Raw genomic sequence first — 22,925 nt, 5'->3', positions numbered from 1 at the left:
TTGGATATGTGACATTCACCTGGCCCCAATTTTCCTTTCTGAGAAGGAATGGAAAATACAATACCAGTTTCCAAGTTGCTCCACTCATAAAACCAGAAAGATAATCACCATCCGCCTACACGACTGCATAAGCCTTCCATGGCCGTCACTTTGTCAGTTCACAGGTATTGAGGATCCTCTTGGGAGCCATCAGGAGACAAAGAGAAAGCTTTCCCTCGCGAAGTTTACAGAAACAGGAGTAATGCTAAAGGATTTAAACTATTACAGCACATTTGAAAGGTGAGATAAAGGTTACAGGACAACTTCATCTACACTGAGCACAGACCCACCAAGGGGAGATGGGCGAATGGAATCCTGGGTGCTGGGATGTGCAGGGCGGTGGGGCTCGGAGAAGATGGGGGATAGGAGGGCGTTTCAGAACGCCACATCTCCTACCTTTCTGGAAGAACTCTTCGAGCCTGTCCTTGAACGGTTGCAGATACTCCTCTGGCGACTCCTTACACACAACTGCCATCTGTTTCTCACTTGCTGTGAAGAGAAGGTGGCAGTGAGACTTCCCCACGAACACAGATTTGCTGAACTCATGCTCTGTATTAAGTGTGAAATCCTTACCCATCACTACTTATCCAAATTACAGGGCAAAAAGCAAAAACAAAAAACAAAAATGATTACTCATTCTATACCTTTCTTCAGGAACAGGGAAATGCATCACCTTCAACCTTTTTTTAAATTTTTTAAAGAAACGCAGCAAAACTTCTGACTTTGCACAGGTGTAAAACTCTGCTTTTTGGTCTCTCGAAAAGACAGGCAAAAGCAACATAAGGACTAGTCCTAGCAAATGAAGAGCCCAGAGCCTCTTCAGCTTCACAGTTCAAAAGCTTAAAATAGATGTTGCCAAAATTCTCAGGTCTTGAACCACCATACAGCATGAGAAGCCAGGTTGGGGAGGATCAAACCTCTCTTCACTTTTGCTCACCTACCCTTCCCATTAATATTTTTCTAAAACATGTGAAATCATTTTAAATATGATTTACTACAGACAGGATATCCAGAATTTACCATATGTTGTTCTTTTGGTAATCAAGACCCCTCAGATAGTTTTCATTTGGTGACATGAAAACTACAATAACCAGTATCAAATCTGTCACAAAAGGCAGTTAACCCAGGCAAGAGGCATTTTCCCAAAGTTTTGATATGTTTGTACATTGGCAGAAATGCATTGGGTAGAAAAAAAGGCTTCATTCCTCCCAAGCTAGAGCTGAGTCATGCTTACTTTTGTCTGTTGATCACGGCCAGAAATTACTGACATGCCATTGTTCAAGAGAATATATTAAAGCATCAGATTTTCACCATAAAGAAATCACTATTAATGGTTCAAAAAACAGAGAAAGGTATATTCTTGGAGGAATTTACAGAAGCACAAAGGAGGTATTTTGGAAAAGTACGGTTAGAAAGAATGCCTTTATTTATGTCGGGAAATTAGTATACAAGAACTTGGCGTTTCCAAAACCAGCATCCCAGAATGTTTACCATGAACATGTGCAGTAATCTACAAGCACAACAGCCCTGAAACACAGGAAAGGCAAAAGAGGTCCTTCGAACACTTTCTCTTACAATATTGCCACCTAGATTGCTGAAATCCTAGATGACTCTGGGAGATGATCAGATTGTACTGTAGATGAAAGCATGGTGGGAGGGAATTCTGTTAAGTTCAGCATTAGCTGCAATCTCAGAGTCACCTCCAGGGATTCCCTCCTGGGATCATGAGGCTGATTATAGGGCACAAGGGCCTAAATGCAGGCTCTTCCCATTGACACTGTTATTTTCCAAAAGTTTTTAATAGAGTTTATTTTGAATATCTATGATGAACTCTTCTGATAATCACTCTAGTGCTATCTAGGAAAACTTTGTCCTCTGGGATGCAAAGATTCATTTCTTTCTTTTTTTTTTAATGTTCCATCTTATCTGGAACAAATACCTTAAAACCAGTCAATCATTATTTCAAAACATTCCTCCCCCGACTCCTACATTTTTATCTTTATTTGTCAGTATGTTTGTCCTCTCCACAATACCTACTTAATAATTTTCTACTGTTGTATGATTTTCCTTTACCTCTTTGCTAGTTCTGTCCTATGAACCTAATACTCTACCCATGTTTCTCAAACGTATGTTATATCAACATGTCCAAAATTTGTGGTGGTGGTTTACTCGCTCAGTTGTGTCCAACTCTTGTGACCCCATGGACTATAGCCCACCAGGTTCTTCTGTCCATAGGATTTTCCAGGCAAGAATACTGGAGTGGGTTGCCATTTCCTTCTCCAGGGGATCTTCCTGACCCAGGGATCGAACCCGGGTTTTCTGCATTGCAGGCAGATTCTTTACCTACTGAGCTACCAGGGAAGTATGTCATTATATTTTATCCTAAGTGGGTCCTCCACATAAGCCAGTTATTAAAGCAAGAAAAAAGGAGAGTTGTCCTTTTCTCCTCTGTTTTTGTATTTTTCATAGGTTATCTAGTCATGTAACTCCTAAAAGCTTTATCAGTATGTGCATTCCTTTTTTTATTTTTACTGTGACCAAAATGATAAGTGCCTCCCTTCCCATCACTATTCTATTATCAAAATAATGACTTTGGGCTAGAGCTATCAGAGAGAGAGGGAAGAGGGATAGTGTAGATTGAGCTGGAAGAGGTGAACGCATTGTTTCTGTTCTATTCTTTTTTGTTACAAGGGAGAGGAGATCAAAACTTAACTTTGAAACTTAAGTTTTCTGTGGTCTCTAAGGATTAAAATGCAAGATCACCCACTGAAAACAAAAAGGCAAAGGGACAAAAAAAAGATGAAACTCTTAATGGATTCTTGTTGCTCATTCAAATGAATTCAAACTTCCGGGCTGAGATTTAAGGCCTTTCCCTTTTCCAGCTTTATTTTCCCATATAGTTGACTAATGAGAGCAAAATTACACAATGTTTCCAAATTACATTAACCAGTGTTGCCAGCTCCATGCCTCCACTTATGTGGTTCTTTGCCCATCCTGCTCTCACTCCCTACATACTTTCTAGTGCATTTGATAAAACCCTATTCATTCTAAAAAAGTTTTTCTAAGATGCCACCACTACCATAAAACCCTTCCAGTCCAAAGTTTTTGAATCTTTTGAACATCTATCTTCCAGAGAGCATTTATGTTTTACCTTTTATTATATTTGTCTATTTATATTAATCCCTGCAAAATCACCATGCAGGTTTCATTTACTCATCCCCAAACTTTTCCAAAGACCTCCATGCATCTGGCCAAAGCATCAGATATCCTCAACAAGATTCTTATGTGGAGGAAAGTGGAAAAAAATTTAGCAATTTTGACCCAGACTGAGTGGCTCTCCAGGGGTGTAATATGACCTCCTTGTCTCTCCACTTTTTCCTTCCTTCCTGGGGCTTGCCTGGTGACTCAGATGGTAAAGAATCTGCCTGCAATGTGGGAGACCCGGGTTCGATCACTGGGTCATGAATATCCCCTAGAAAAGTGAATGGCTACCCATTCCAGTATTCTTGCCCGGAGAATTCCATGGACAGAGGAGCCTGGCAGGCTACAGTCCATGGGGTTGCAAAGAGTCAGATGAGGCTAACACTTTCACTCTCCTTCCGAGGTACATCAACAGGTCCCAGTCTCTCTATTCTGCAAACACTGTGACTGTCCCAAGCTGATGTGAAAATGCTGAGTGTATTTTAAAGTATCCCCCAGATGTTTTGAGAGAACAGCATCGAAACATGTATATTATCTAGGGTGAAACAGATCACCAGCCCAGGCTGGATGCATGAGACAAGCGCTCGGGCCTGGTGCACTGGGAAGACCCAGAAGAATCGGATGGAGAGGGAGGTAGGAGGGGAGATCAGGATGGGGAATACATGTAAATCCATGGCTGATTCATGTCAATGTATGGCAAAAACCACTACAATATTGTAAAGTAATTAGCCTCCAACTAATAAAAATAAATGGAAAAAAAAAATAAAGTATCCCCCAAACATCTACCACTTCATGCTGGAAGGCACAGGAAAGTAGCAAAGATTATTCTGCTGAATGAATAGTTGTGACAGCAGACTAAGATGCAGGAGACTGATCAGACACACTTTGGAAGAGTTCTACTTTCAAGAACTGACATTTTCCAATGAACTTTTATGACCACATGAACTTTTCTGATGATACCAAACTATGATTCTGAAGCCATATTTATTCTCACAATATAAATTGGGAGAGGGTTTCAAATTTTTTAACTGGTCTTCTACTGCATTCATATTCCAGCAGTTTCATTTACAGAGAACTATGTTTCATGAACACAAATAATATACAGTGAGGCAGGCCTGCATTTTGGTAAAAGGACGTAACTGAAGCCAGGACAGTAATTTCTCCAAGGTTATTTCTTGCTAGGCAAAGCAAAGACCGAGGTAGAGCTTCTTGTCTCAATTACACAAGCAAAACCTCTGTCTCTGCCTGAATTAAAGGGTTGATCACTGTGGTTCTCCCTTTGTGCTGGCTGAGGTGACAGAGCCCATTGTGTCCATTAAACTCCCCAGACTGGCCAGGTAATGGTGTGGCAAAAGGCTGATGCTTGGATCCACACCTACCTAAGGACAGGTGGGTTGTGGCTTTTCTCATTTGCAAAGTGGGGACCCCCTTACTCACAGGCAAGATAGTCTTTCCCTTCTCCAGGGGATCTTCCCAACCCAGGGATCAAACCCAGGTCTCTCGCATTGCAGGCAGATTCTTTACCAGCTGAGCCGCAAGGGAAGCCCAAGAATACTGGAGTGGGTGGCCTATTCCATTTCCAGCAGACCTTCCCAACCCAGGAATCGAACCAGGGTCTCCTGCATTACAGGCAGATTCTTTACCAACAGCTATCAGGGAAGCCCTACAGGCAAGATACATGAATTAAATGAGCCAATGCATGTAAAGTGGTTTGCAGATCGCCTGGCGCTAGCAGGTGGCATCCAATATATTATCTGTCACTTTTATAACTTTGAAAAATTGGTTGGGAAACATGTCATAGGCAGAACAGCAAGAGTCATGGCTGGAGATTATGTACTACAAATTCTACACACTCTATTTATGAAAATACACCCAAGTGCAAATCTCCTGTTTGAAACGAAGAGAGAATGATTTTTGTTCCCTTGCTCATGATCTACCACCCACTATGAGAATTCAAGGAAGAAACTTCTGGGGGAAAGATGAAGCAAAATGTGAAGTAAGTGTCTGGGGCCTCCGAGACTCATGGGTTTGAAATGAGAAGCACTGAAACCAGTCCAAAGGACAGCAATCCCTGCTGGGCCCCGAGGTCCTCTTTGCACCCCAACGGGCACAGCCTCCCACGCGGCATGTTAGAATTAAACTTTTCCACACGATCAAAGCACAGGGCTGCCCTCTGACTGTCTGAGTGCAGTGCCATGTTTGACGGCCAGGCAGCTGGCCAGCTCCCACTTATTAATTTGGCTTATCCAGGATGCATTCGAGCAGACAAACAGGAGACCTGAAGACTAATTAACACTGACGCTGGAGAGTAGCAGTGCATAAAGGAGAGAGGTCCCTGACAAAGCCCCAGTGTCATTAACTGTCCAACCAGGAGACACGTAGACAATACTGCTAGGCCACCAAGACTGCCTCACATAGGGCTGCGCCAGGCGTTCCACCATTAGAAGCCGAAGTCACCCAGGATTCTCTCTTCTTTTTCTATTAAATTTGACAAAATTAAAGAATACATTAACTCCTGAAGTTAGTTACTAATAGATCATTGTTAGAGATGAAATGCTGAAAGCATTCTCTAAAATACTTTATAATATCCTATCCAATCCTTTCTCTGAGCTCTGTGCTCAAAAAACTACTTCAGAGAATTGCTACAGCAATACAAAGAACTGAGGCAGTATAAAAAACTATTAATATATGCCAATAAAATGGGCAACCAAGAAAAACTGGACACATTTTTAGAAATGTATAATCTCCCAAGTTTGAATATACAATGTATGCATATATTATATATAATAAAATTATTGATACTAAATTGAGATACTAACTAAAGGTTAAGTACTTGTGAAGCATTTAAAATATAAAGTATAGCCAATACTTTATAATAACTATAAACGAGGTGTAATCTTTAAAAATTGTGGATCACTATGTTGTATACTCAAAGCTTATTCACTATTGTACATCAAATATATCTCAATAAGAAAAAACTTAAAAAAATAGGTTTAGTGATTGTCAAGCATTTTAGAGGAAGGAAAGAAATAACTTTGAATGTTTTGAGATTTCAAATATTAGACTGTTAACTTTCTAGGTGGTTTTCTGTTTTTTTGTTTTTTAACTTTTAAGAACAAGGAATAAAGCTTACTGAGTCACTTACAAAGCATGGGTAGTTTCTAAGGACACAGAGGCAAGGTCAACATATAATTCATCAAAATCTGATGCATGTTTAATCATTTTAACAGATCAAATGTACATGGGAATTTTTAAGGAAAATAGGGTACACATTTTTTTCTGTATGAGTGAAGGACCTATGGTCTTTGTAATGAAGTCAGAATATATTTTCAGAGAAAAAGAAAGAGGTATCTAGGCTTTGCTTTTTAAATCTGAGATTCCCTCTTTTTCCCCTCTCTGTTAACCTAATTTCTACTCAACCTCTCCTTGGATCTGGACCAGTTCTACTTGTTCTTCAGTTTTATAAGATCCCCAGCCTTTCTCTGAGCTCCATGCTCAAAGAACTAACTCAGAGAATTGCTAAAGCAACACAAAAACTGAGAGAGTATGAAAAACTATTAACATATGCTAATAAAGAGGGCAACTGAGAAGAAATGGACACATTTTTATAAATGTATAATCTCCCAAGATTGAATCAGGAAGACAGAAAAAATGAACAGGCCAATTACCAGTAATGAAGGTAAATCAGTAATAAAAAGTAATTCCTGACAAATTAAAGTCCAAGATCAGACAGCTTCACAGATTCTACCAAACATTTAGAGAAGAGTTAACACCTATCCTTGTCTAACTATTCAAAAGAAAAATGCATAAAAAGGAATGCTTCTGAACTCATTCTATGAGGCCAGCATCATTCTGATATCAAAATCAGACAAAGACATAACACACACACAAATAACAGGTCAAAATCACTGATGAATATAGATGAAAAGATCCTCAATAAAAAATAGCAAACTGAATTCAACAATACATCAAAAAACTTCTTATATAGACATCTAATGAATTTCTACACACCAACAATGAACTCTCAGAAAGAGAAATTTAAGAAAACAACTGCATTTATAATCACATTGGAAAAAATAATGTATTTAAGAATAAACTTAACTAAGGAGGTAAAAGAACTATACTGGGAAAAACTACAAAACCTTGAAAAAAGAAATTGAAGACAACACAAACAGATGGAAAGACAGACTGTTCATGGACTGGAAGAATTAATGATGTTAAAAATGATCACACTACCCAAGGCAATATACAAATTCAATGCAATTCCTATCAAAATACCCAGGGTATTTTTCACAAAACTAGAACAAATTTTAAAATTTGTATAGAAACAAAAATAGACCCCAAATAGCCAAAATAATCTTGAAAGAAGAACCAAGCTGCAGGAATCACGCTGTCTAACTATACTATAGAGCTTTAGTAATCAAAATATTACAGTGCTGTCACAAAAACAGATATATAGATCAATGGAACAGAACAGACGGCTGAGAAATAAGCCCATGAACTTACTGTCAGTTAATCGAAGACAAAGGAGGCAAGAATATACAATGGAGAAAGGACAGTGTTTTCAAAAAGTAGTGCTGGCAAAATAAGACAGTTATATGTAAAGAAATAAATTTGAATATTCTCTAACATCATATACAAAAATAAACTCAAAATGGATTAAAGACCTAACTATAAGACTGGAAACCATAAAACTCCTAAAAGAAAACATAGGCAGAACATTTCTTGACATAAATTGCAACTATATATTTTTTGGATCTGTCTCCTAAAGCAAAGGCATTAAAAGCAAAAATAAACAAATGGGACCTAATTAAACTTAAAAGCTTTTGCAGAGCAAAGGAAATCATCAACAAAACAAAAGGACAACCTAATACACGGGAGAAAATATTTGCAAATGATATGACTGATAAAGGGTTAATATCTATATCTATCTATCTATAGATACATATATAAACAACTCATACAACATCATCAAAAAACTCAAACAACTCAATTTTAAAGATGGGCAGAAGACTTGAACAGACACTTTTTCAAAAAGAAATACAGATGGCCAACAGACATATGAAAAGATGCTCAATACTGTTAATCATCAGAGAAATGCAATTAAAACCACAATGAGACATCCTCCTCACACTTGGCAAAATGGCTATCATCAAAGAGATCACAGATTATAAATGTTGGTGATGATGTGGGAAAAAGGGAACCCTCATATTGTTGGTGAGAACATAAATCAGTGCTGCCACTTTGGACAACAGTATAGAGGATCCTCAAAAATCTAAAAACAGAACTACCATATGACCCAGCAATCCACCCCTGGGCATTTATCCAAAAGAAAACCAAAAAACCCAGAACACTAATTCTAAAAGATACATTCACCCCAATGTTCAAAGCAGCAGTATTTATAATTGCCAAGATATGGAAGCAACCTAAGTGCCCAGCAACAGATGAATGAAGATGTAGTATATATACACAGTGATATACTACACAGCCATAAAAAGAATAAAATTTTGAAATCCTGCCATTTGCAACAATATGGTTGAAATTGGCAAGGGTTATGCCAAGTGAAATAAGTTAGATGGAGAAAGATAAATACTGTATGATATCATTAACATGTGGAATCTAAAAATATAAAACAATTTATTGAATATAACAAAAAAGAAACAGACTCACAGATATGGAGAACAAACTACTGGTTACCAGTGTGGACGCAAGGGCCAGCAATATAGGAGTAGGGGATTAAGATGTAGAAACTACTGTGTTTTAAAAAAATAAGCTACAAGGATATACACAGCGTACAACATAGGGGATATAACCAATATTTTATAACAACTAGAGATGGAATATAACCTTTAAACATTGTGAATGTTGTATATCAACTTTGCATATCAACTATAGCTCAATAAAAAGAAAGTGATTTTAAAATAGAACTAAGAGACTAAAGCAAATGTTTATGTTACATCAGTGAGGTTTATGTGAGAGATAGAAGTCAGAGTTTGATTATAAAGAGCATAGACTGCTGGGTTAAGGAGTTTACTCTAAAGAAATTCATTCAATAAATACATCAATTCACCAAATAGTCACTGCATGCCAACTGTCTGCCACAAACTGTATTCAATACTAGGGATACATCAGTGGAAAAAAAAAAAAAAAAGACTAAAATCTCTGCCTTCAGACATTGTAGTGAATAGATCCCCAACAAAAATTTCTTAATGGGAATGGAACACAGTAATTATTGTTTCTCATAATTTGAACTGCATATAAACATGTGGGTTATTTACTTTAATGCTGCAAGGAGATCAAACCAGTCAATCCTAGTAAACAAATAGTTGTATTTAAGAGAAATACAAGCAAGGGACTCAAAGAATTTTGTTAACTTTTAACAAATTAAAACAAGAGCTTTGGCATATTTTTAATTGTGGAAGACAGCCGTATATATACCTGTAATATATACACATACAGATAATTAATATATTAAATTTTTTTCTCTTTGAACTACTCTTAATCTAAAGATACATTCACTTATTCTTAGTTTTCCTCACTCTTTATTGCCTTGGAAAGGCATTTAAGACCTCTCTGATTCTTGGTTTCTGATACAAAAAATTCTTGAGGACTAAATGATATGTACATGAAAAAGCATTTTGTATACTGAGCAGTAAGATGCTATTCAAACTATTCTTTATCCATTTAAAATACTCAAACAGTTCTAAGCCTAGTTAGAATACATACTGTATGGCTTTATCCTTCTTATTTCCAGGAACAATGAAACAATAACAGCCCCACAAATTCTTTAAACAAGTTGACTTTCCTAATATTTATGTGTTTAGTAAACAACAAATCACTGTTATAAATAGTCTGATTTCTTTCACAGCCAAACCATCTTTAAAAAACTGCCCATACTCACTTTTTCTGTTTCTCATTCACCACTTAGTCCCAGACCCGCTGAAACTTACTTCACCCCCATTATGACAAGGGAAAGAACACCCTCAAGTTACCAGTGAATCCCCCCTATCGCCACAGTCTTAAAAAAAAATTTCACCGCCAGCAGGATTCCACTCTGTCACCCATGTTCCCATCTTGAAATAATTTGTCCCTTGGCTCTGGGTATAGCATCCCTGACTTTCTTCCTACCTCAACTGCTCTGTCTTCTTTGCAGCCTCGTCTTTCTATACTCAGCCATTAAATGTTCAAGTTTGTGAACATTTCTTCTTTTCCTCATGTGGCGCTCTCTTGCCAGACAATATCTGCGTAAACATTTCAGTCCTGTCTCTGGGACTGTAATTCCTGCGTGTACATGTCTATCCCATAGCTCCATCTATAGAGGAGTTCTGCAGTCCATCACTATGACCAGACTGCTGAGACACCTTCTTAGCTGTTTCTCCCACACCCTTGATTCCTCCGGACTTGTCCTTCACACTGGAGTCACAGTGATCTTCATAAAATAAGTATCTTATTATGCCAATCCCTTGCTTAAACCCACCAGCTCTCAGAGACTGGCCATGGCCAGGCCCTGCATAGGCTGACTCTTGCCTCTCCCCAGCCTCACTCTGTCCCCCCCCGCCCCAACACCCTGTATTTCAGGCACAGTGGCCCTCTCTCTGTTCCTCAAACTTCATCAGTTCCGTTCCATCATCAGGGTGTATTTTGAGCCAGTGATATTTCCTCTAGGTTTCCCAGGTGGTGCTAGTGGTAAAGAACCCACCTGCCAATAGCGATGCAGATTTGGTCCCTGGGACAGGAAGATCCCCTGGGGAGGGCATGGCAACCCACTCCAGTATTCTTGCCCAGAAATACCATGGAGAGGGGACTTTTGGGGTGCTACAAAGAGTCAGACATGACTGAAGCAACCTACCATGCATGTACCTATGTACGCACTCTCCTCTATCCTCTGGATAACCAGGGCCTGGTTAGTGGTTAGTTATCATTTTCATCTCAGCACTAAGGGCACATCATTGGGATTTATTTTTGACTCTCTACTCTATATGAATGAGGTCTTCTCCATTACACAATCTCACGCCATGGTGTACTTCCCCTTTGTAACTATGATTTTCATGATTATTTGGTTGTCTTCTCCATTAGGCAGAGGCAGTGTACTTTGTTATCTCCTTGGCACCTAATATAATGTCTAGTCTAAACAAGACACTCAATGAGCATTTGCTAAATAAATGAATAAACTATTAACTACAAAATGAATACACTTGTATGCATGCAGTACAGTTATTAGTGCCCTGATAGAATCTGTCTCTAGTATATACATATACAACCACACAAAAATACATCTAGAAATACACCTGGAAATACACATTATACATGTATGTATAATACACCTAGATAGATAGAGGCAGGGGCTAGGGAAAACACATGTAGACAGGATACCAAGTCATTTTTATTACTATTCATTTATTCAGATATGAGATATATGTTTTTTAAAAAACATCTCAAAAGCTAGATTCAGAATTCTTGGAAAGGGGATAGTCATTATTAGAAACAAGTCTCTGATACATTCTTGGAGTCAAACAAACATCTCAGGATCTCCATATGAGGCCTCAGGAACATTCTGGCTTCAGGGAAATGGGATGCTGTCTTTTGTAACAGAGGAAGAGGAGTTTGGATCTCTCTCAGAAGGAGAAATGGATGCAGACATTTATGGGTAGGAAGAGAATATAAGTGAATTGGAGAAGTCTGGCCTCTGGGGCATTCCCATAGCTTCAGTAGAGCCTCACTGATCTCACAGTGCTTGCAACTGTGAGTGAGTGTGGCCTGTGAATAATGAAGAAGGAGCTCAATTTTCACAAAGTTTGGACCTAGTGTAGAGCAGACACCTCACAGGAAGGCAACCCTCCAATTCCTTGGCCTTCCAATCCTATGGACATCTTTGTTTTTCAACATGCATGGTAAGTTGCTTCAGTCATGTCTGACCCTTTGGAATCCTATGCATTGTACCCTGCCAAGCTCCTCTGTCCACAGGATTTTCCAGACAAGAATACTGGAGTGGGTTGCCATTTCCTCCTCCAGGGGATCCTCCCCATCCAGGGATCAAACCTGGATCTCCAGAATTGAAGGCGGATTCTTTATGACTAAGCTACCTGGGAAGCCCCCTGTTTTTCCACAGAGGTGGGATTTTAGAGTGAGCTGCACTTCGATCACAGGAGACAAGGTGGTTTCTAGCCCTACAAAGCATCTTTATGGGTTATACAAATACTCATACCTTCAAAATATTGAGTATCTGCACTTTTGTCATTGGTAAATGTTGGAGACAGTTAACCAGACATATTGGGTGAGTGGTGGCTGTGTGGCGCTGGACCGGCGAGTGGCCAAGGGGAGATACCCTATATCCTAGGTCAGTGGTGGCGGCCGTGAGGAGATACCCCATGTCCAAGGTAAGGAGCAGTGGCTGCACTTTGCTGGAGCAGCCGTGAAGAGATACCACACTGCCAAGGTAAGAGAAACCCCAGTAAGAGGGTAGGTGCTGAGAGACGGAATCAGAGGGCAGACAGACTGAAACCACAATCACAGAAAACTAACCACTCTAATCACGTGGACCACAGCCTTGTCTAACTTAATGAAACTAAAGCATGCCGTGTGGGGCCACCCAAGATGGACGAGTCAGGGTGGAGAGTTCTGACAGAATGTGGTCCACTGGAGAAGGGAATGGCAAACCACTTCAGTATTCTTACCTTGAGAACCCCATGAACAGTAAGAAAAGGCAAAAAGATAGGACACTGAAAGATGGATCCCAGGGGGGTAGGTGCCCAACATGCTACTAGAGATCAGTGGAGAAATAGCTCCAGAAAGAATGAAGAAACAGAGCCAAAGCAAAAACAACTCCCAGCTGTGGACGTGACTGGTGATGGAAGCAAAGTCCGATGCTATAAAGAGCAATATTGCATGGGAACCTGGAATGTTAGGTCCATGAATCAAGGCAAGTTCGAAGTGGTCAAACAGGAGATGGCAAGAGTGAACGTAGACATTTTAGGAATCAGTGAACTAAGATGGACTGGAATGGGTGAATTTAACTCAGATGACCATTATATCTACTACTGTGGGCAAGAATCCCTTAGAAGAAATGGAGTAGCCATCATAATCAACAAAACAGTCTGAAATGCAGTACTTGGATGTAATATCAAAAACAACAGAATGATCTCTGTTCATTTCAAAGGCACACCATTCAATACAACAGTAATCCAAGTCTATGTCCCGACTAGTAATGCTGAAGAAGCCGAAGCTGAACGGTTCTATGAAGACCTACAAGACCATCTAGAACTAACACCCCAAAAAGATGTCCTTTTCATTATAGGGGACTGGAAATGCAAAAGTAGGAAATCAAGAAACACTTGTAATAACAGGCAAATTTGGCCTTGGAGTACAGAATGAAGCAGGGCAAAAGGCAATAGAGTTTTGCCAAAAGAATGCACTGGTCATAGCAAACACCCTCTTCCAACAACACAAGAGAAGACTCTACACATGGACATCACTAGATGGCCAACATCGAAATCAGATTGATTATACTCTTTGCAGCCAAAGATGGAGAAGCTCTACCCAGTCAGCAAAAACAAGACTGGGAGCTGCGTGTGACTCAGATCATGAACTCCTTATTGCCAAATTCAGATTTAAATTGAAGATAGTGGGGAAAACCAGTAGACCATTCAGGTATGACCTAAATCAAATCCCTTATGATTATACCATAGAAGTGAGATATAGATTCAAGGGACTAGATCTGATAGACAGAGTGCCTGATGAACTATGGACAGAGGTTCATGACACTGTACAGGAGACAGGCATCAAGATCATCTCCAAGAAAAAGACATGCAAAAAAGCAAAATGACTGTTTGAGGCAGCCTTACAAATAGCTGTGAGAAGAAGAGAAGTGAAAGGCAAAGGAGAAAAGGAAAGATATAACCATTTGAATGCAGAGTTCCAAAGAATAGCAAGGAGAGATAAGAAAGCCTTCCTCAGCGATCAATGCAAAGAAATAGAGGAAAACAACAGAATAGGAAAGACTAGAGATCCCTTCAAGAAAATCAGAGATACCAAGGGAACATTTTATGCAAACATGGGCTCAATAAAGGACAGAAATGGTATGGACCTAACAGAAGCAGAGGATATTAAGAAGAGGTGGCCAGAATACACAGAAGAACCATACAAAAAAGATATTCACAACCCAGGTAATCATGATGGTGTGATCACTCACCAAGAGCCAGACATCCTGGAATGCAAAGTCAAGTGGGCCTTAGGAAGCATCACTATGAACAAAGCTAGTGGAGGGATGGAATTCCAGTTGAGCTATTTCAAATCCTGAAAGATGATGCTGTGGAAGTGCTACACTCAATATGCCAGCGAATTTGGAAAACTCAGCAGTAGCCACGGGACTGGAAAAGGTCAGTTTTCATTCCAATCCCAAAGAAAGGCAATAACAAAGACTGCTCAAACTACTGCACAATTGCACTCATCTCACATGCTAGTCAAGTAATGCTCAAAATTCTCCAAGCCAGGCTTCAGCAATATGTGAACTGTGAACTTCCAGATATTGAAGCTGGTTTTAGGAAAAGCAGAGGAACCAGAGATCAAACTGCCAACATCTGCTGGATCATCGAAAAAGCAAGAGAGTTCCAGAAAAACATCTATTTCTGCTTTATTGACTATGCCAAAGTCTTTGACTGTGTGCATCACAATAAACTGTGAAAAACTCTGAAAGAGATGGGCAAACCAGACCACCTGACCTGCCTCTTGAGAAATTTGTATGCAGGTCAGGAAGCAACAGTTAGATCTGGACATGGAACAGACTGGTTCCAGATAGGAAAAGGAGTACTTCAAGGCTGTATATTGTCACCCTGCTTATTTAACTTATACGCACAGTACATCATGAGAAACTCTGGGCTGAAAGAAGCACAAGCTGGAATCAAGATTGCCGGGAGAAATATCAATAACCTCAGGAATGCAGATGACACCACCCTTATGGCAGAAAGTGAAGAAGAACTAAAGAGCCTCTTGATGAAAGTGAAAGAGGAGAGTAAAAAAGTCAGCTTATAGCTCAACATTTAGAACTAAGATCATGGCATCTGGTCCCATCACTTCATGGCAAATAGATGGGAAAACAGTGGAAACAGTGGCTGACTTTATTTTTTGGGGCTCCAAAATCACTGCAGATGGTGACTACAGCCATGAAATTAAAAGATATTTACTCCTTGGAAGGAAAGTTATGACCAACCTAGACAGCATATTAAAAAGCAGAGACATTACTTTGTCATCAAAGGTGTGTGTAGTCAAGGCTATGGTTTTTCCAGTGGTCATGTATGGATGTGAGAGTTGGACTATAAGGAAAGTTGAACGCTGAAGAATTGATGCTTTTGAACTGTGGTGTTGGAGAAGACTCTTGAGAGTCCCTTGGACTGCAAGGAGATCCAACCAGTCCATCCTAAAGGAGATCAGTCCTGGGTGTTCATTGGAAGGAGTGATGTTGAAGTTGAAACTCCAATACTTTGGCCACCTGATGTGAAGAGCTGACTCATTGGAAAAGACCCTGATGCTGGGACAGATTGAGGGCAGGAGGAGAAGGGGACGACAGAGGATGAGATGGTTGGATGGCATCACCGATTCAATGGACATGGGTTTGGGTGGACTCCAGGAGTTGGTGATGGACAGGGAGGCCTGGTGTGCTGTGGTCCATGGGGTCACAAAGAGTCAGACACAACTGAGCAACTGAACTGAACTGAATTGGGCATTTCACGCCTTCCCAGTTGGCACAGAGGTAAAGTATCTACCTGGGAATGCAGGAGATGCAAGAGGCATGGGTTTGATCCCTGGGTTGGGAGGATCCCCTGAAGTAGGAAATGGCAACCCACACCAGTATTCTTGCCTGGAAAATCCCATGGACAGAGGGTCCAAGACCCACGGCAGGCTATAGTCCATGGGGTTGCAAAGAGTCGGACACAACTGAGCATGCATGTATCAGGCATCTCTCCTTTAAAATTGTTCATAAGAGTCTAATAACATAGAGAGACAAGGAAATCAACAATGTGTAATACAATAGAGCGTCATGGGACACTGGATAGGAGCCTCTAATTCAGATTGGAATTGAGAAGGAAATGGCAACCCACTCCAGTACTCCTGCCTACAAAATCCCATGGATAGAGGAGTCTGCTGCAGGCTACTGTCCATGGAGTCACAAAGAGTCAGACACGACTGGGCGACTTCACTTTCACTTTTCAGTGGTAGCCAGGGAAGGTTCTCAGAAAGAGGTAACTTATTAGTAGAACTGCAAAGGTCAAGGAGGAATAAGCCAGTCAGCCAAGGAGAAGTCAGCCAGTCAGCCAAGGAGAATGAAGGAAGAGGGAAGTAGTTTCAGAAAGAGGAAATATGAGGAGTAAAATTAAGGTATTATGGAAATGCATGGATCTTTGGGGATAAGTTAGGGCTTCCCTGGTAGTTTAAACAGTAAAGAATTTGCCTGCAATTCAGGAGACCCAAGTTTGATCCCCAGGTCAGGAAGAACCCCTAGAGAAGGAAATGGCAACTCACTCCAGCATTCTTGCTTAGAGAATCCCATGGACAGAGGAACCTGGCAGGCATTCATGGGGTCACAAAGAGTCAAAGATGACTGAGTGATAACACTTTCACTTTCTTTGGGGATAAGTCAAATGGTAATGGGCTTCCCTGATAGCTCAGTTGGTAAAGAATCCACCTGCAATGCAGGAGACCCCAGTTCGATTCCTGGGTCAGGAAGATGCGCTGGAGAAGGGATAGGCTACCCACTCCAGTATTCTTGGGCTTCCCTTGTGGCTCAGCTGGTAAAGAATCCACCTGCAATGTGGGAGATCTGGGTTCAATCCCTGGGATGGGAATATTCTCTGGAGAAGGGAAAGGCTACCCACTTAAGTATTCTGGCCTAGAGAACTCCATATATTGTGTAGTCTAGGGGGTTGCAAAGAGTCGGACACAACTGAGAGACTTTCACTTACATGGTAACAGGATGACTGAACCTCAGAGATGCAGATCTCCTCTCTCTCCTGGATCTCTAGTGTCCTGATTCAAAGCAACTGGACTCAAGGAACTGGGTTAAAAGGAATTGGAACTACATTGATTAGGGAAAGGAGAACAGAAAGTACAATAAAAGTAGAAGGCTTATAATTATATACAAAGAAGTCTCACTGTTAGGATGTTTGACTAGAGAACCTGACCAGAGTAATGGCAGGGGCCGTAAGTCTGAGGAGAAAAATCAACAGTGTGATTTAGGACATGTTAAGTTTGAGATGTCAATTACACACCCACATTGTATATAACAGTCAGCAGTCCAGGCTATGTGGCTGGGATACAAATCACACCAGTGAGTCACAGGCATAACACTAGTATTTAAAACCATGTAAACACATGAATTGCTAGGCACAAAAGAGGTTACAAGCAAGCGGTGGAGGAAAGGCCAGTAAAGGATGGGGAAGGAATCAAACAGGATGCTGGAGCTTCTGGGCACTTGGGCAGAGAAGCCTTTCTGCCTACTCTAGCCTCCTTGACTTTCCCGGAGTGCCAAAGGGCAGATTTGGAACAGCGCTAATCCAGGAAGGAAAGGGAAAGGCAGCCAAGAAACAATAGTGCTGCCTTGGGGCAGGGTCCTGGTTCTTCCTCAAGGGATACACATGGTGTTGGTGGTGGTTTAGTTGCTAAGCCATGCCTGATTCTTGTGACCCCATGGGCTGAAGCCCACCAGGCTCCTCTGTCCATGGGATTTTCCAGGTAAGAATACTGGAGTGGAGTGCCATTTCCTTCTCCAGTGGGTCTTCTGACCTAGGAATTGAACCCAGGTCTCTTGCATTGCAGGCAGATTTTTTACCGACTGAGCTATGGAGGTAAGCCCATAAGGGCTATACATAACAATACCTTTAAATTCTTTAAGATGGCAGCTTAAACTCCTCATACCAGAGAAGACCACCTAAGGCCAGGAACCAGAGAAGCTCATCAAGAAGAGCTGAGACCAGATTAGAAGAGTGAAGTCCCTGCACATGCCTCAATGTTATTAGCAACCCCACCCTTGAACTGTTGCTATAAAGTGAAAGTGAAGTCGCTCAGTCCTGTCTGACTCTTTGTGACCCCATGGACTGTAGCCTACCAAGCTCCTCCGTCCATGGGACTCTCCAGGCAAGAGTACTGGAGTGGGTTGCCATTTCCTTAACTCTTCATCAAATCCTCCTGGGTTGGGACATAGTTTTTTGGGGCATGAGGCCACTGTGTCCCCCTTTGCCTGGCAAAGCAATAAAGCTCTTTTTTATTTCACCCAAAATCCAGTCTCTGAGATTTGATTTGGCACCAGTGTACAGAGCTTGAACTTTCGGCATCAAGAATGAGCAGGAAAGTAGAAAATCAGGAGTGGAGAGTCACAAGATACAAGAGGAAACCATTACTGCAAGAAAGAGCAGTTAACCCTGCGCAATACTCTTGAAAACAGAGACGGGGCCACTGATTCTAGCATTAGGGAGGTCACTGGTCATCTCAAAAGCAGTTTTAGGGTATGGGGGGGCGTGGAGGGCAGAAGCTAAACAGGAGAGGGGTGAAATCAGGGAAGACAGATTCTATTGCCATTTGTTTAAGAAGTTAAGCTAGAGAAAAAAAAAAAAAATAGCAAAATAAGGAAGATCCTTTCATCCAAGAAGATATTTTCTCAGGTCTATGCAGACCAGGAGTGGGTGCCCCTTTCCTCAGAGAAATGTTCTGTAAAAATAAACCCACCAGGAAGCTTGGGCTCAAGGGAATCCCATGATGCTGATTCACCTCACAGAGGGAGGCTGCCCAAGATCAAATTCACCTTAACATCCCATGATCACGAGTATTCTCCATGAGAAAAATTAAGCAAAAGTGAAAAGGCCAAGTGAGGACATGCCAACATGCTTTAGGACTTTTGGAAAGACTTGCAAAGCTGCACCACCAGCTACAGCTTTTGCACGGAATTGTCTCAAGCACTATTCAAAGGTCCCTCCTATCAAACATCACAGCTGAGTCAGAATTTCCACTGTAATGATTATGTGGTTATAGACGCTGCCTTGGCCTGTGAGACATTAGCATGAAAAATATTCATTAATCACCTACCCATGACTAGGCCTAAATATAGATGGATTGGGCATGCTTTGATTTATAGAGTGTTAAGTGATCCATTTGTTTGAAAACATCCCTTCCCGTGACCTTCATGAAAATTGCCATCATGAGAAGTCTTCCCTTGAACTAAAGATGCTAACTTCAGAAGAAATGCATATATATATTAGCTGAGAAAGCAAATACAATCAAACAAGAATTCATTAATATTAACAAGATACATTAACTTCTCAGAAGAGTTTGGAGAGGGTAGATTCCAAACAAGAGACAAGGAAGTGGTATTATAATGGAAGAAAAAGTCACCATCAGCAGGGCTCCATCTCAGAGTAGATGGTCTAATGGGAAGCCTCAGGCAGCAAACACGAAGTTTCTGAGCATTTGAAGGGGAAGGGGACTTGAGGACAGCAGCAATTATCTTCAACTAAGCATTAAGAGGGCTTCCCTCATAGCTCAGTTGGTAAACAATCTGCCTGCAATGCAGGAAACCCTGGTTCCATTCCTGGGTTGGGAAGATTCGCTGGAGAAGGGATAGGCTACCTATTCCAGTGTTCTTGGGCTTTCCTTGTGGCTTAGCTGGTAAATAATGTGCCTGAAATGTGGGAGACCTGGGTTTGATCCCTGGGTTGGGAAGATCCCCTGGAGAAGGGAAAGGCTACCCACTCCAGGATTCTGGCCTGGAGAATTCCATGACTATATAGTCCATGGGGTTGCAAAGAGTCGGACGCGACTTTCACTTTCAAGTATTATGAAGGTAAACACGTAGAAAGAAATGCAAACACACTTACAAAAAATGAAGTAGGAAAAAAGTCATTCATGGTACCATGAACACAACAACGACCATTTAAAACTTCAATACTTCTTCTGTTTTTCAGTATCTCAGTCTCGGCATCAGCACCACCTTCCCACCTCCTTAATTTTATAGAGGTTGCTTTTATATGTTATTTTTATATACTTTTACTTGATAGGGAAATTTATGTACCTTTATTATTTCTATTAAACATATCAGGCACACTTTCTCATATTATTTCACAAAATTCACAAGCACTGTATTTAACGGCCACATAAAATTTCATCAAATGGATGTGCTCCAGTTCATGTAACAATTCCCCTGCAGTTGAATACCAGAGTCCTTTCTACTTATCCTTATATTGAATTATTCTGGTTGTAAGTAACATCTGTGCTCATACAAACTTATTCTGGATTTAAGATTACTTCTTTAAGATAGATTTTAAAAGTGAAATTATGGGTAAAATTAAAAACAAAAATTTAAGTCCATGATATAATACATAGCAGCCAAGCTGCATTTAGTACAACATGGATTGTACCAAAATGGGAAAGATGAAGGAGAGAGATTTTGAAAGTAAAACTGTACCTTCTCTATCACTCTGCAGAGGTGGTTTTAAATATAAGCTAGAATTATGTCTGTCACTGTAATATAAAGACTATGGTTCTTGCATTTGAAGTGATCACACTCTAGGCTGGAAAACAGTGAGATATCGACCCACCCATTGAGTTAATTTACTCAAAGGTGAAGATAATTGGTGACATACAGAAGTTCAGTTAAGTTCAGTTCAGTCGCTCAGTCGTGTCTGACACTTTGCGACCCCATGAATCGAAGCACGCCAGGCCTCCCTGTCCATCACCAACTCCCAGAGTTTACCCAAACTCATGTCCATCGAGTCAGTGATGCCATCCAGCCATCTCATCCTCTGTCATCCCCTTCTCCTCCTGCCCCCAGTCCCTCCCAGCATGAGGGTCTTTTCCAATGAGTCAACTCTTCGCATCAGGTGGCCAAAGTACTGGAGTTTCAGCTTCAGCATCAGTCCTTCCAATGAATATTCAGGACTGATCTCCTTTAGGATGGACTGGTTGGATCTCTTTGTAGTCCAAGGGACTCTCAAGATTCTTCTCTAACACTACAGTTCAAAAGATTCAATTCTTCAGCGCTCAGCTTTCTTCACAGTCCAACTCTCACATCGCTACATGACCACTGGAAAAACCATAGCCTTGACTAGATAGACCTTTGTTGAAAAAGTAATGTCTCTGCTTTGTAATATGCTATCTAGGTTGGTCATAACTTTAAGGAATTAATCACAGAATAAGAATGGGGTTGAGGCCTGTCCTTGTCAGCAGTTTTGAAAGGCCCTCTGTATCACATTTATTCTGAATATCAATTATACTGCTGTCAATGCCAGTGGAGCTATCTGAATTTGGGGAGTGTCTATAAGCAAATTTAAAATTTACATAAAACACTCACATTTTGGGAGAAATATACATTTATATGGGCTTCCTAGGTGGTGCTAGTGGTAATGAATCTGCCTGCCAATGGAGGAGAATAAGAGATGTGGGTTTGATCCTTGGGTCAGGAAGATCCCCTGGAGGAGGGCATGGCAACCCACTCCAATATTCTCGCCTGAAGAATTCCATGGACAGAGGAGTCTAGAGGGCTATGGTCTATAGGGCCACTTAAGAGTTGGACATGACTGAAGCGACTTAGCATGCATGCATATGTTTATATAATTATGAACACATAAATTTAAGATGCTCAGACCTGCAGATCCACAATTTCAGATAATGATCTGGAAACCTGATTACAGTTCAAGCTATTTGTGGAGAAGAGATGGAATCTACATTTTGGGGCAACCGAGTGAGTATTGCTTTAAGAAGCATCTTTAAGTGGAAATCAGTGGATGAAAATTAACAGGTTGTTGATGGGATCAGGAAAGGCACAGCCAAGCCCTGGTGGACAGGATGCCTAACTCTCCAAGCAGTGACACTTGAGATGCAAGCATCCATTTTTACCCAGTGCTCAACTCAGGAAAATGCTTTTCCACAGAAGTGTTTAAATAAAAGACAACTTGCTCTGGAGGCAAAGTGCTGAGTGCATGCAATTTTCGTTAAAATTAAGTGATGAATTCACTCATACATATACTTCTGGAAGGTAACAGCAAGTCAAAGAGATTAGTATGTGGAAGAGGTAGCAATCCTTGCTGATCTTAGGATTATTTTCTTCTAGCAGTACAACAATCAGCTGGCTACAGAGACTAGTGATGATGATACACAAGCCCATTAGCCAAGAGGAACCTGTTTCCATGTTGCTTGACTAGGACAGCTGTGAGCCTTCTACAGCCTCTCTGACCTCCAGACCCACGTTCCCATTTCAGCCTTCACTGGTTAGTCACACTAACTGTAATTTTCTACTCTGCAAAGTGTTTACATCTAAATAAATCATGAAGAAATAAAAGAGAAAAGACAGGAAGGAATAAAGAGAAGGGAGAGAGAGATGGAAAATTATTTTAAAACATACAACCTCAACTGGTAGATGAATTCTCGCATCTAGTCTTGGCTACAAGAATCACTGGCAGAGCATGAAGCTGGCAACTACTTCTAATCAGTTCGCCACTGTCTTCAGATTTAATGCAATATTTGGCTCAGATATTAAAAAATAAAATTCCCCATTCCAGCTAAAATATTTACACAGTCCTATGTGTCTCGCTTAATGCCGGTTAAGCAATCATCTTTTAAAACTCCGCAGACACTTGTAAATCTGTCGGGAGAATTGTGGCCTATAAACAAGGCTTCATATAAAGAAGGCTGCATTGTCAATTTGC

At 40.7% G+C, this 22,925-nt stretch overlaps 1 protein-coding gene across 7 annotated transcripts in view; it reads right to left on the bottom strand.

Moving 5' to 3' along the window:
* Nucleotides 1-22,925, bottom strand: part of FMN1 (formin 1) — a 475,676-nt gene that overhangs the window by 101,890 nt on the left and 350,861 nt on the right. For all 7 annotated transcript variants that reach the window (XM_020913638.2, XM_070468949.1, XM_020913647.2 and 4 more), the window contains one exon: nucleotides 436-528. In XM_020913638.2, the coding sequence (XP_020769297.2) occupies nucleotides 436-528 (93 nt within the window). The remainder of the gene's footprint in view (nucleotides 1-435; nucleotides 529-22,925) is intronic.

The sequence above is a fragment of the Odocoileus virginianus genome, chromosome 6, assembly GCF_023699985.2.
Source record: "Odocoileus virginianus isolate 20LAN1187 ecotype Illinois chromosome 6, Ovbor_1.2, whole genome shotgun sequence".
Classification (NCBI taxonomy): domain Eukaryota; kingdom Metazoa; phylum Chordata; class Mammalia; order Artiodactyla; family Cervidae; genus Odocoileus; species Odocoileus virginianus.
This window is presented reverse-complemented; position numbering and strand designations above follow the sequence as displayed.